A 15,358-nucleotide genomic window follows, 5' to 3' on the forward strand; every position below is an offset into this window, starting at 1 on the left:
GTAAATGACATAACCCTTTGGGATTGAAGACATATCAATGTTTAACTTTGTCTCCTTCCCGTCTAGCCTGACGACTGTGCCCTTCAGCTGTCCCATAATGGAAGCTACCTGGACTTGGAGTCTACGCTGGCAGAGCAGAAAGATGAACTGGAGGGATTTCAGGAGGAAGGAGGGTAAGATAATAATCACTGCTGTCTCTGTCTCTCTCTTTGCTTTCCCTTCACTATCACCAAACTTCAAAAGCAAAAGATTGCATGTACACAATGTGCTGAAATGAAAAACATTCTCCAATACTTCCCTAAAGTCGGTCATATATTGTTTGCACTTCAAAAGGTGCATTTGGGATCTGTGCCCGAACGGCTCACAAGAGAGACTGGCAGGTTGATAATGTGATTTACTTGCCAAACTCTGATTGTCTGGAAATAAAATATTCAGGTTGTGGTGGTCCAATTAGCTGTTATGAAAAAAAAGCATTATTCAAGGGTAACTGATGTTTTTGATTAAAACAATATGTCTTTTTGAAACAGCCAAAATAAGTCTCTGCCTGAGCAGTCAGACATAATCAGTACAATGTGATTACGGTACTGTTTTTCGAGAGGGAGACACATAAAATATGTAGAGAGATTAGAGGGAACAGATAAAGGGGGGCTATGGGGATATATATTAGGCTGTATTCCTTTGCCTAATTTGATTCTATTACAGTGATTTGAATCATAATGATACCCATTTCGTTCCAGTATGAATTAGTGAAATAATCCCTTTTTTCCGGGCCTCAGCTGATTGAGCTCTGCTGCTCAGAGGCTGCTCTCATGAGATGTTGGGGTCTGTTGGGGAGCAGAGGGAACACCCTTCACGTACCTGAGGGTCTCTTAGTTTCAAAAAGCTTTCAACACTACAGTATGAGATTCTCAAGGAAAATAAGTTCAAATGAAATATCAGTGTTATTAGCTTCACTCATTCCTTTTTAAATCAGTCACCTAATATCTCAACCACCTCATTGGCTCAGAATATGTAAAATATAATGAAGCAATAGCTCACGACAGGCCCTGGTATATGGTCATTATATCACAGCTAAGGGGCGTGGTTCGGCCCGACATGAAGCTATTTGTGGTACTTTTCCAGTTGGTCTACCTGCTCTTCACGTAGCTCTGCATGTCATCGTTTAGGTGTTTCTTTTTCTGGAGATAGTTCAATTTACTGCTCAATCCACTCCTCCATAGTAAGGCCACCCCGGGGGTCGAAGTTAACCTTAAATGTTTCCATCTTAAGCTTTGTTAGTTAGTTAGCTTCATAATGGACGTAATGTAACAGTTGTAACGGTTGTAGCTTTTTCTCAGACGCGGAGGGATACATGACTTGTGAAAAGTAACTACAATTCTACCCGTGATATATGCTCATTATATCACGGCTAAGAACCAATTGCTTGATTTGACTTGTCCGTTTTATAAATTACAATATTTGCTCTTTTGAAGACATCTGTGTCATATAAAAGTGTAATCCTGATCTTAGTTGTATGTATGAAAGTTAGCCCTATATATTTTTTATCAGTTCACTGGGGGTATTAGCACCCTTTTTAGTTGCAGACTAAATGTCTCAGAGTTTCCATGGCATTCATCCATTCATATTGAAATACCTGGCCTCCCTGGCCCAGTGGCAGCAGTGATGTCATCTAAACCACTTATGAGGTGTAGACACATCCATGAGTAATTGCCCTCATCTCTATTGAAAGTTACCTCAGAGCTCTCATTGTGAACCCACCACCAAATAACTCTCAGCTTCTAATTTAGCTGCATTGTTTTACTGTTTTATGGAGTTAAATGAGGCTTAATTTTGACATTACTCATAGACCTGGATAAAAAAGAGAGGCTTAAAATTGTGTGAGTTTCATTTCTGTTTCATACAAGTTCTTTGGTCAGTTACTTTATTGACTCCATATGTTTTTATATGTACTGTGGAGTATGTTGATATATCATTTAAGTGCCTCCCACTTTAGATGATCACAAACCAAGGGTTGGCATCGGAGTTCCTGGTCGGTGGGACCACAATCATGTATGGATTTATTTGTTTAACTTGGAATTTATAAGCTGCTCTGTAGCTTGGTGTTTCTATTGGACGTTGAAAATGCCGTCCTTTCCCAGTTCCATCTGAAATTGTTCGGAGCTTATGGAAGGCTATAGAGAGCTGTGAGGTTAAAGTGCTCCACTTCTTCTCTCGTCGAGGAGCGAGCCTGCCAGGGCTTGTGTCCTGCCAGCTGGCACTGACTGGTATGGATGTGTGTCATTAAACCCACACAGTGTTGTCTGAGGAGGCTGGGGGTGAAGGTGGTTAGCCAATTATTTTGTATAAATAGGGCAGTTTTGCTCTCTGGCTTTTTATGGTGGTGATATGCCCAGGATTACATCCCCTGTGGCTCGCTGTTGTTGATTTGATGATTATTGAGCTAATAAAAAGGTCTGATGAGCCAGTTCACCTTTTCTTGTTCCATTGTATATTTGACGTTATGCTGCTTTTACTGCAGATCTGTCAACAGCAGTCTCCATTTCCAAAACATCTAACCTACTTTAAAAAGAGTTTAATTTTCCCTGAATTTGTTTCTGAGTTTTACAACGTGATGTCAGAATAACACTCCAGTTAACAAGCAAAATTATGCTTTAATTATAATTGCTTCAAGCCCAGCCACCTACCTTTGCAAAGAAAATAGTACTTTATAGCGCTTGAGTTCCTGAACCTCCCTGATCAGTGGACATTGGATCCATCTGTACTGTAATTGATATTAATGGCAGGTTACATTCCTGAGGCGCCTGTGTCATGCCTAGTGTCTTTACAAACAGATTCAAGTATGATCCTCTGACAGAGCGCTGCAGAGCCAGGAGATATCCATGTCACAGGAGCTTAAGGGCCATAATCACTTCCACACCATGTTTGAAGCTCAGCTATAGGCGCTTGTGACTCATAAATCCCCTGTCGCATCTCTGGTACAGTCTCACTTAGCTATATCTGACCATATAGCACAGACATGCGCTCAGGCATATCTGCACAGTTTAAGGTATTCAGTGTATCATTTAGTTTCCTAGCTGTGATAGATTGATTGACCCTGTACACACACAATTTCCTGCATCTGTAACCCTGAGCCCAGATGGAGTATGGGGGACGTAGTTAGGATCAGATGGCCTGACATGTGCTTAAAGACGTTTACAATCCTTGAATGTTTTTCTGGATTACATGGATTGAAGAGCGAGATCCTGTTTTAGCATTTCAGGGGCACTTACTCAGGGCCTGATGTTTGAAAACGGAAAATTGAACTGTATTTGGAGAGTTTTGAGTTCGGCTTATGACTTTTTGTTCAAATATGTGACATTGATTGGCAGCTGATTTGTAAAGTTGTAAGTCCTCAAGGCCATATCCTAGCGTGTCTAAAGAAGATAACATAAAGTGCTGTTATTGACTCCATAATTGATTCAGCATGTGAAGTGTGTAGCTGACACTTTTTTTTTAGCATTTCACTGTCCTAGTACACACAAAGAATAGCTGAAAGCCAGCAGTTTTCTGCTGAATATGCCTTTCTTTTTTATTGAGTGTTCTTGATGTGTTCGACAACCAGTTAGAAGTCAAGCATATTAAAACTCAACTGTTCTTGCTTCAACCATCCAATCCTCTCCTTTCATCTCTCTTAGGACAGCTCCACTTTCCTTATTCTCATTTTGTTCTGCCCCGCTTGGACATTGTTTGTAGACGCTAGCAGCACACAAGATTTTCATTTTGGTGAGGAAAAGAAAAACACATTTGAAAAGAACCAGAGCAATTGTCAATCGCAGTACAGCTTAATCTTCAAGGAGGAAATAAAACACCAGTTGCCCCTTCTGTGTTTGGAGAGCAGTTTACGGGTATTATTAACAGAATAAAACAGCTTTGGGATTGTTCAGTGTGTATGTGGTTTTGAGAGTTGGTCAATGGTTAGTGAAGAGCTGATTATACAGTCTCTCCCCCCCCCCCCCCCGGTTCACCCAGTCTCTGCGGGTCCCTCTACTGATGCAGGGGTGTTCACCAAGAAGTGCTGCGTCAGTAGACTTCGATGGGGCCTTTTTGTCTGGCATTAATTGGTCTTTGCGGAGAGGCAAACTGGCTTTACTGTATACTGCATTGTTATAAGTGTTCACCTTCTGTGGGTACACTCTTTCAGTTAATAAACCAGTAATGCTCCCTCAGATAAAGCTGGCAGGTATCCACTGATCCAGTTGGGTATTAGGATTAAGACTGAGCTTTATGAGGGTACTCCATAATAGAGCAGTGAAGGGAGAATAGAGAGGAAAATAATATGTGGTATCTAATTGGCAGGTATAGTTGTTAGGTTACCACAGCTGCATTCCTGTTTGCAATATTCGCAATAATGATGAATAACAGATTTGTGCTATTAAGTAAAAAGATTTATAGTGCTCGGCTTCTTTTCATGTGCAGAATTAATAAAAATGGCCATATGTTTTCATTTAATCTTTTATAAAGCCGTCTAATTTAGATCAATTGCTCTGGGTAATGGTCAGGAAGTAAGCCATAAGTAAGAAGTTTTGGGTAATTGACAATTTAATTAATTTTATGACATTATTAAGCAAATTCCTTGATGTTCAAATAGCTGCAACAAAGGTATTTTAAGAAGCATGATTGTGCATATGATGAATCAGATTTAATTTATGCATGGCTTAAAGGTCCCATGTCATGGCCATTTCTACTGATCATAATTCCATTGCTGAGTTCTACTAGAATAGATTTACATTGTGCAATGTTCCAAAATCGCATTGATTTTCTCTGTATCTCTGTATGTGTATTCACTCTGTCTTAAACGCCTTGTTGGAGCTCCTGCCTGAGCAACATTGTGCCAAAGAGCAACTTTGAGTGGAGATCCACAGAGCAGAGGCTGAGAAAAGATAAGGTGTGTGCCGTCGAAACTCTGCGGAGTAGCGCGGCTGAGAAAAGATAAGGCTGAGTGAGTGTGTGTGAGGAGCTCCACGGATTGGTCCATTTGGACCTGGGTATGGTCACGTCACTGTACTCAGGAAGAAAAAAATGGAAAAAGAAAAATCTCCAACGAGGCGTTCTTTGGCAGCATAGACAGGCATTTTCTGTGTTAGAGTTTTACTCCCTACATGGTGTACTTTGAGGGTTTGTGACTTTGCAGACCGTTTAAATGCAGAAAAAGCTACATACAAGGGGACGGGTAATAACCGGAAAAGCATGACATGGGACCTTTAAATTAACTACAGTACCAGCACATGAAGAGACCAGAACGTTCTGGCGCAGAGAGAGGAGGGACTTCAGTAGGTATTACAGCGTATCCCAACATTTAACCAATTTGTTATTCAGCTGACATTCTTTATAGTAGTTACAATTATGTTGAGCTTCACCCTTGACAGGCCTGCAGCACTGTCTGTGGGAATGTCCAATTTTCATGTATAATTGGTGAGGGGGGTCTGAAACCTCGCTTGTATTCCTTGCACGTTTGTTTAATTTGATAATGAGCATGTTGGCCTGTGTAGCCTCAGGTCTTGGTTAAGCATAGGGATACTGTTCCAGCCAAGCGGAGAGAAAGCAGACTTTCGTGACAAAATGGATCTGGTTACCCATTTGCCTCAAGAGCATCACAGAGGATTAAGTTCCTGTTTGCCGTCTCATCTCGCAGGCGCAGGTCCATGTTGACAGATGTTGATTCTGTGTCACCTCTGCTTGTTGCTGGATATTATACTTAATAAGTAATGAGTATATTCAGATTTCCCCTGTCATGTAATCTGCTTGTGTGCAGCAGTCTCCTAGGAAAGATGTCAGAATGTCTGTCAGGAGCAGTAATGCTGCTACTGGTTCATGGTGAGGCTCCAGTGTGATCTGCAGTCTGTGCTGATGGTTTGCTCTGTCCCTGTCAGGTCCACTGCTGCCTGATTGTCACTAAGAGTAACAGTCTGTTGCTGGCACTGCGCCAGGCGGAACAATCACACAGCCTTTGTGCACGCGGCATAAAAGCCTATTTGTCAGGGAGCCGAATTAGGAGGGGGGGGTTGTTGCGCAACTCTACCTGCTGTGCTCTTGTCTAGTCAGGAGATTGAAGGCACAATCTCTGTTTCAAAATGTAAACAAAAGGGCGGCCCTCACCAACAAAATTCAAAACATGGGATAGAAATACGTGATATACCACCAGTATCACCAGTGACTCTGTTTTTATTTGAATATATTATTTGAGCATTGTAGTCTATTTTGAGTCAATTTAAATTTAACTAACCCTCAAACAAACCCCACAGCTCCAATATTCTAATCTTGTCAGAGTTACTTTAAAAAAGAAAAATGACAGTATCCAACTGTTAAAACCAAAAAGTAAACATTTTTAAAGATTTCTATATATTTGTGAACAATTATACAGATTTAAATCTTGAGAGCATTGAATGGGCTATAGGCTGGCTGTCACCGACAGGAAGGGAAGTAGTCAAATATTGAGGGATTGACGATATACTATATGGATGTATTGGTGGTTTTGGTTAACTAAGATAGACAAAGAAATATTGCCAGCATTATCCTTTAAAAATGAAAATTCAACATTAAACTTTGTACACAAATTAGAGCGTGGGCCTCTAGGTATCCAAATGATTCTTTGGATGGCTACGAACTACACTGTTCTCATATTCACTTCTACGATTGAATAGAAATGGGGTGCATTGTTGTTGTCTTTGTTTTGGATTGTCTTTCAGACATTGTAAGCAGTTGACAGGAAAGTGATAGGGTCTTGCCATATCTCCATTAACACAGGGGGGGGAGCTGACCTCTCAGATGCTCCCATCCTTCATTCTCACCTATGGAGACCTTTTCCCTGTCAGTTCCCCGACCTGTTCCCTGTTCAGTAAAATCTGCAAATATTGAAGGGGTTTAAATTAACGAGACAGAACGCTATGTTTGTCATCATGTTGCACCTCTGCGCAGTTGAAATCCTGCATTATTTTCCTGTCAGCACTTGCCTAGCTCAGGCATATTGATGGCTGCCTTAGATTAAGAGAGGCCGTTTTTTATCTTGATACAGATGTACCACCACACACCCAAACACACTTTCACATACAGATACAAGCAGACAACAAACAAACACATGTACAGACACACATTGAAATAATATGTCAACTAACATTTTCCTTCTTACCATTTGTCTTTTTTTCTTTACAGGAGGGGGAAGAAACACAGCGTTATTCTTCGAACACATCTGTCCATCAGAGTTCACGCCTGCATAGGTGGGTAATAATAACACGTACATTTGTCAGCTCTCACTTAATGATGCTCAATTTGTCTTTCTCCGTATATATCACCAGTGAGGTATGAGCTTTAATTACCTCTATTACTAGTGGATTACTTTATTGAAGTTCTTGTTTAACTTGCACAGTGGCAGTTTTGGCCGAGGATTTTAATTTGAGCGAGAATTAACATCATTACAACAACACTCTGAGAAACAGACCACTGGCACGGAGTGGTGCCTGAAATTATTCAATGTTTTTTGTAGTTACTGTGTTCTGTCACTTTGTTTTATTGGGCCTCCTAGTGTCTTTGAGTAGTGTAAGGGAACTAGCACAAAGAGCTGATTGAAAACATATGCAACACATGCACTTGGCATTCGTGCGAACACATACACACATACAATAAGCTTGTCCGAGGCTGGGTTTTCATTAAACTGAGGATGATAACTGCTAAGCTTTTACAAACTACAATGTACTCTGTGAAATGTTGGCTTGAGTTCTGTTTCCCACATCCTTCTGTTGAGACGTAACTGATAAATAGGTGTTAATGGTTTTTCCACCCTATTTAATGTATGTATAATGTTAGAAATTAATACACAAGCAAGTAAAGTACATTTCCAGTGACTTGTAGGGTTTTCTATGGTTAGTGGAAGAATGTGGAGAAGCACACATTCTTACACGAAGACATGCAGTGCCTCCTCTAAAGGCTTCCAGTGTAAAAATAACGCAAAGCCTGGAAAAGCTATTAAGCTGTAAATTGTCAGATTTTGAATTTGGCTGTATGTTTCTATTGCAGTATATGAAAAAACCAAAGACCCAGACATTTCTCACTTGAAGGAAGTCACATTGATGTGAGAACTATCTCTGATAGTCATTGTGGTTATTTATTCTACCTGCTGATGCATGACGTGCAAAACAAAGCTTTGGAAACTCCCGCGGATCTTTTACTGAGATGGTTCTGTCATGACAGCTCATTAAACTCTTGGTAAGACACATGAGAAATGAGAACGACAGCTTTCAATTGTACTTGATGAGGTCTAGTTTGCACATGTTGATTTCTAAAAAGCCTTCACTTTGATTCTTTTGACACTATAATTATGTAATTGATACATTAAACGTTTTATATTGGCAGGCTTTTCAATCCTATTGTTAATAATATTGTAGGGAGATGCTACCTTGTTTTATTACACCGCATACCCATAATACATTTCCAGTCTTTGCTTGATGTAACAGGGCTTAAGCTGTACTTGTGAATATTTGGCTGAACCTTGCCGCACACTACTCTGAACTGGATTCACCTTATTCTTCCTCCTGCTGGTGCAGGGCTTAGCTTAGCGGAGCCCGGGGAGCGGCAGACAGACTTGCTGCTCTTCTCTAAGTGGATGATGACCCTCTTTCTCTCTAAGTTGACAGCCACCTGTTGCCCTTCCCTAGTCTCCCTCAGTGACTGGACGCATGGCTAACTGATTCATTTCCTCTAAGCGAGGTGGTCAGTGTTACTGTTAACTTGTCCAGGCTTTTGATCCTAATTTTATCTGACTAGAGGCTTAACTCGAAGCCCCTGAGTTCAGAATTACTGGGTGATTTTCCAGGTCCACGCAGGAGATCATTTGTTAGTCTTCCAAAGACAAATGGCATGGTATTCTTTAGGCTGTGCACTGGCTCTGAATTAAAGGATTGAGCATTATCCTGCTGTCAGTTAATTTTAATTGTCAGCGATCTTTAATTGTTGTTGCTGGCCATAGTCTTTTGTCTTTCTTTAATAAGAAAGGTTGCGCAATTAAATAAAGCGGTAAATAATTTGTAGGCCTTAGGCGAATTGCATCTACAAAATGTAAAGATGCTTGAAACCCTTTAGAAATATTCCTTTTGTTTGAGGCTGACACGCTTGAATAATAGCACCAGTCTTGCTTTAGGTTAAAATAAACTAGGATGTTTGGATGGGATTTGTTTAAAATCACATTTAAATGAATCCTCCCTTTTTGATTGGTTGCTGAAATAGCATACCCATGTTGTCAAGATTTCCCCGCTCCATTAACAAGAGTGATGAGTTGGTTACAGTCATGTATGTAATCTGTGTCATGTAGCATTATTATGTGGAAAACCCAATTGCATGTATTCTACGTTTTAATTGAGAAGTACATCACTTTGTTTATGTTATCTTGTTTTTGGGGTTTCTCTAAATTTTAATCACAAGGCTAGCTTTTAGTTTGTGTGTTGAGAGTGTGTGTCTGTGTGCATGTGTCATGAACCACAGTAAACCCTAATCCAGGCTTCTCTAATCATAGTCATTAGTGCTCACATACATATGGACCAGGCGTTCTCTTTGCATCAGAGTCAGTGGAGGAAGGAAAGTGTTAGCCCAAAGAGCTAATGGTTTATTAAACTGTTTTTTGACCACATCCTCTGTCATGCAGTGATTTGTTTTAGTCACACAATTAAGCAGTCCATGCTCTGTGTGTAATGAAAGTGCAGATCAGCCACAATACAAATGTTTATCTCTCGGAGTTGTGTGTAATGTAGCCTCATTAGTATAAAGATCTTTTGTATATTTGTCTGTATCCATGTTATACATGCACATTAGTCCTTTTCAGGGAGAGAAGAGAAAAGTACTTTTGAATAGATGACCAGTAGTGGTAAAGGTTTGATATTTGTTTATATTTGTTCGACCAGCCTGGGATTCAGAAAATAAACCCCGCTCATCCTTCTCTGCGTGTTAGCATTGGCCACAGCCTGTTGAAATGGTTGGGCTGTTATTGTTGTCGGTAGACTAGATGTGGTAGCAAGGGCCTGATTAAAGCAATCCTGTACTTATTTTAGTGTTGTCTGCAAGTACAGTAGAGTAGGTCCTCTTTTTAAGTGCCATTTTGTTTCTAAGGCTGCACGAATTGCCGTGATGTGATGGTATGGAGAATTTAAAGACAGGGAAAGAGACCAGAGTGTGGACCGCTGGATGTTAAACTGAGGATACCCAGTTAAGAAATAACAAATGGCACATGTTTAGCAATCAACAGCAGCTTTGCAAAGTTCATACAGATGTTCAGTCAGAAGCTGCTGCCCTTCCAATTAATTATATTCATGCATTACTAGGCTAACACTTGAGGTTGTAAATCTATGAACTGCAATCCAGACATTTCTCCTTGATCCTCTAAACATCATCTTGAACTCCCACAGTCAAACAAATGATATTTTATGAATGTGGATCATAAATAAGTGGGTGGTTCAAGCTTACTTTTTTGATCATATTTAGTAGTAATTGTTTACAAATGTAAAAATAATGCATTTGAAAGCTATAATTTGTTGATATTGCCCTTTTAAGAGCAGGTTCATCTGTCAACACATTGATGTCAGCTGAGGAGTGACAGCTGTAATAAGAGGTGACACATTCTTAGTGGATTATCTGCCTTGTCTTTTGCAACCTCTTTTAATCTGGGCCCAAGACATAATTCATCGCGACCGCTGTTGACTTGCACTTCTTTTTGGTGCTACCATTTAGTAAAATTGGTAGTTTTGATCTTCAGGTTGACAACTGAAAACGCTGTGGTTGTTAAGATTGAAGTCAATGAGCAGTAAATTCTCTACCATTATCCCTCTGCAAACCGTGTTGGAGGATGTTTTCCTTGCTGCTAACAACACATTTGCATGGAAGTATACACTGTTAAATGAAGGCTTTTTATTATGATGTGTGTGCCTGTATGTGTGTGTGGGATGTCAGCGCCTTGACTTGAGAAGATAAGATCACCTGCGGGTTATCATGGTGCTCCAAAACACAGTGTCTGTCTTTTCCACACACTTTGCCAGATCTACACTAAGCCATCCGCTGTTCTGCGTATACACATAAAAACAACAGTTCCACTAGTTAACCTGCCTAATAAAAAAAAATCTGATTGAAATGAATGCTTTTGCGAGTTCTCTGCATTAGGTACAATTAATTCTGGGAAGTGTCAAAATTTATTAATAGATTTCTTTGTCATTCCTACAGTATGGTTTTAAATATCTGTGTTATAACTCTTTCGAAATGCACCTTCGGATCAAATCAAATATCTAGTCATGTTTTTTGTGACTGTAGAGTGAAAAGCAAGCAGGGAATAATTAAAAGCATGCATATCACATCGCACCCATGAGACACAGAGGAAGATCAAATGGCCTTTTCTACTTCCCCTAAAGAGACCCCAAAATGGGATCATGGACTTAGAGTCACCCAATGAGGCCAACCTAAACAACATTGTGCCAAAGAGCAGAAATCTGAGGCAGCAAACAGCTCAAAAAGTGAAGCTGAGTTGAGTGTTTCTAGCTTTTAAAATCACAAATGATATCAAAAGTAGATCAGTGGAAGGTTTGAAGGTATCACTCCCCTCACACTTTCCCTCACTCGGTTTTTATATACTCTGTTTGGCTGTGAGCCCACAACCACATGCAGAGCAACAATGTAGTTAAGCTGATTCTTCATTTATGGACAACAATAAAGAACAATGTTTCCCCTCACTTGTCCCTGTGCCCTCACAGCTACAATGCCATGTTTTCCACAGTTTCAGGTAGGATTAGAGCTAATTGTTGGCTCTTTTGCCGTTTTGCTTCACATGCTGTACAAGGTTGTGGACCACTATGACACTAATTCGTATAAGCACACTCATATGCTCACGTTCACATGCACACACTCGTGCAAAGGCATGCACATATTAAGAAACCATCTGGTTCCAGTTGTGAGGCCCCTCAGCGCTGCTCCTCACCCGTCCAAAAAAGACGAGAGCTGTCTACGTTTTCATCCAAGAGGGGGGTATTTATTTCTCGCTGTGTTTACAGGATAAAGAGAGAAGTGTGAGCGTGCTGCCTGGCCATGGGACAAAGATGTAAACCTAAGTAGGGGTCCCTTACCTTCATTATTCAGCTTCAGGGCAGTAAATAATGCTATTCTGCCACTTTTATTCTTCTAAATGTACCTCTGACAACTAGCCAAACTCCTGTCAGAAAAATCTAATGATTGGCTAAAAATTGCTTTAACTTACATATCACAGTGTGCTCATAACAAAATATCGTTTTTCAAAGTGGCACATCTCATGACATATGAGTTGGACCGCTAAGATTGGATGCCATGTGAAGCTGACCACTCTGGGGTTTACCGCCGCTGCGAGACTGGAGCAGTCCTTGTTGAAGTGGACAGGTGTGTAACCTCAGCAGCCATAGACTTTAAACAGCTGACTGCTTGAAGGAAGGAACATTTGGAAGGAATCTGAGTTAGTTTTTTTGCTCAAACCAACATTTTTTGGATGTCTGCAGATAATTGTTTGTTTATTTATTTACTATGTTAGAGCCGAGGATTGAGGTACATCCGCACAGCTGATGTTTGCCCTGTGTGTGTTCTCAACGGGGGGGGGGAGGACCAAGGGTAGCAGACTGAGAAAACACATTTGATGAAATCGTTTTCATTTCTCAATGTTTTTTAGCAATACTGACTTATGTAATTGCCATTATGTTTTCATATGAACAGTCTAGTGATAAAACCCAAAATTAATCGGATATTGGTTTTCCTGATTACTTATTTGGTCTTTAAAATGTCAGTAAATATAAAGAAATCCATTCAAAATAACACTCAACAAATGTGTTTTTGATAGAAAATAATAATGTTAATCAACCATCAACATTTGTGTTGATCAGATTACCAATTGATTTATCTATTGTTCCAGCGCAAAGCCCCTTCTTATTTTGAGCAAATGGTTTTCCTCTTGGATTGGGGTTATTCATTTTGGTAGCCAATCACATTTCACTTACTTCTCTGGTAGTGATTTCTAAATGTTGATGCTGGGCATGCTCTACTAAATTGGCCTCTATGTAATATGTGTACACATGCAAACGTGATATTCCATCTTTAACTTTTAGCAGAGTTTCAGACACAACTTTATTCATCTTTGTCACATTTGACTCTGTGGTTATACTATACGGGCATTTGAGTGCCAGTAGTCACTAGAAAAAACCTTAACCTTTAACTCAGCACCCCACAGGCACTCAGCCAAATCCTAGTGTGCCATGGAATTCATCTCACATCCTCCCTCGCATGTCATGCAGGCTCCTTTTCTTCCCTTCAGCTTTGATGTCGATGTCTTTGTAAGGAAATGTCTCTTTCCCTTCTCTGCAGCCATCAGGAGAATATAAGAAATGCTTAAGAGAACTAAAACACTTCATATTTTCACTGTTTGTCGTTACAGGAACTGTCACTCATCCAATGTTCTCTGAAACAGCGTTGTTTTTTCTTCTCTCACCTTGGATCAAGCAGTGTTGCCACAGCTGGCTAGCTTTGAATCCTTTACCATGGCTGTTTTGCCTTTGAAGGAGGTTTTATTGGATTTTTTGTCACATTCATGTGCTCAGATTGATTTAGTCACTAAGCTGACATCAGCTGGAAAAATAAAGATTGACATGACCTGTTTTGGGGGACTGTGATTTATACAGTGGGTCAATTGGACACTGGTCTCACTCTTGAAACTTTGTTCATATCATTGTTTTGGTATGGAGAGACTTAACTATATTGTGGTCGCTATCATGTTCTCCTTTCTATTTTTAACTGAAAGGGGAGCTAATGGGAGAATTTGTATCCCCCTGTTTTCCACCTCATTCTGCCATCGCATCCTCCCTCTGACTTGCTAGCCTCCCAAGCCCTGGCTTCCTATAATGATGTAGCCTGAGCAACATTGCACTTTTATTTTTCTATTGTATCAGTAAACAATGTTCTCTTTTTAATCTTTCTATGACTTCACACTGTTGTTCTTGAACACCTGTGGCCTCCCATGTTTCATATTGCGTTGTGGAGACTGGCTGTGGGCCAAAATAAACTTTAGGCACATTCATCATCAGCCATTTGGCAAAGGTAGAAAGTATTTGGCGTTTTGTGGTGATGTGTTCATGAGTTGAGAGCTGTCTGCTCTATTCTGGTTCAAAACAGTGTTGCCAACCAAAGGGGAGCATGTCACACAGCTGCGGGGTGATTATGGATATTATAGACTATTTTGTGATCCATTGTAAATATTAGATCATCATGTATCTGTTACTTTTTATCAGCTTCAAACATGTTCAAGGCCAAGAAGCAACTAATTGTTTTTTTTTAGAGCTGATGTAAGCTCAAGTCCATGGCAGGAATGGGACAAGTAATATATATATTGTAGGGGCTTTTATGAAAATGCATGCCCTTGTCACTGTCAACCTTAGTTTAAGTAATGTATTCTATATATTCTCTCTCAACAAACATCCAGGTGAGGGAGGGGTTAAGGAGTTTGTAAAATGATACAACTACAGCATGTGATGCGATTGCTACTGATGAGAAAGGAACACAGATTTGACCAGCTTTTACAGATATTAGACAACGCTGGATATTGTCTTTAGTGAGGCAATAATCCCCCTTTTTATTGAACTCAAAGTATGTTTCAAGCAATCAAAATGACAAAAGTAACCCTTCTTGGCTTTTGCTTAAGGCTGCAACTGAAGCTCAAATACTCAATCCCCTCGCATCCACTTCAGCCACTTCAGAGGTTGTCGGATGATGGGAGAGCCCAGTTGAAATAAAGAACTCAATCACCAGGAGAATCTCCTCTTGGAGCATACCCATGTCTCTGAAGAGGACCACTCAGAGTGGCCGTAGCAGGAGAAGATTGGACAACCTTTGTTATGTTTTTTGAAGCAGAAGAAAAGATTCATACAGTAGATGAAGAAAAAATGCAAAAGGCCTCAATCCCCCGTGTGAACGTTGGACTAAGAGCCTACTTAACTGGCAGGGCGTCTCAGGCAGTTGGGATGGCTCTATCTGAACAGCAGGTTACAAGAGGATTCAGAGTGTCTGTCGGAAATGTACATGGTAGTCAAGTGTCTTACAAATGCAAAACATGCAAAGTAAGCATCTGAACATGTTGTGGTTCGGGAGGTTTTAGCATCGTTTGAACTGAGGAAGTGTGTGAGAATGTTCTTATTTTCCCCAACAAATTGTCAAATTTTGTTGGGGAAAATAAAACATTTAGAACTAATTAAATTTGCAATAACAGCTTACCCAATCGTTCATCGTGGTGAGGGTAAAAGAAACATTGTCTGCTTCTGCTTAGTCTGGATTATAAAGAGGAGTG

General features: G+C 40.2%; 1 protein-coding gene across 6 annotated transcripts in view; it reads left to right on the plus strand.

Moving 5' to 3' along the window:
* The window catches only part of fhod3b (formin homology 2 domain containing 3b), a 91,313-nt gene that overhangs the window by 6,640 nt on the left and 69,315 nt on the right, over positions 1 to 15,358 (plus strand). For all 6 annotated transcript variants that reach the window (XM_079692372.1, XM_079692369.1, XM_079692370.1 and 3 more), the window contains exons 2-3: positions 67 to 173; positions 7,189 to 7,253. In XM_079692372.1, the coding sequence (XP_079548498.1) occupies positions 67 to 173; positions 7,189 to 7,253 (172 nt within the window). The remainder of the gene's footprint in view (positions 1 to 66; positions 174 to 7,188; positions 7,254 to 15,358) is intronic.

The sequence above is a fragment of the Notothenia rossii genome (genome assembly GCF_949606895.1).
Source record: "Notothenia rossii genome assembly, chromosome: 7".
NCBI lineage: Eukaryota > Metazoa > Chordata > Actinopteri > Perciformes > Nototheniidae > Notothenia > Notothenia rossii.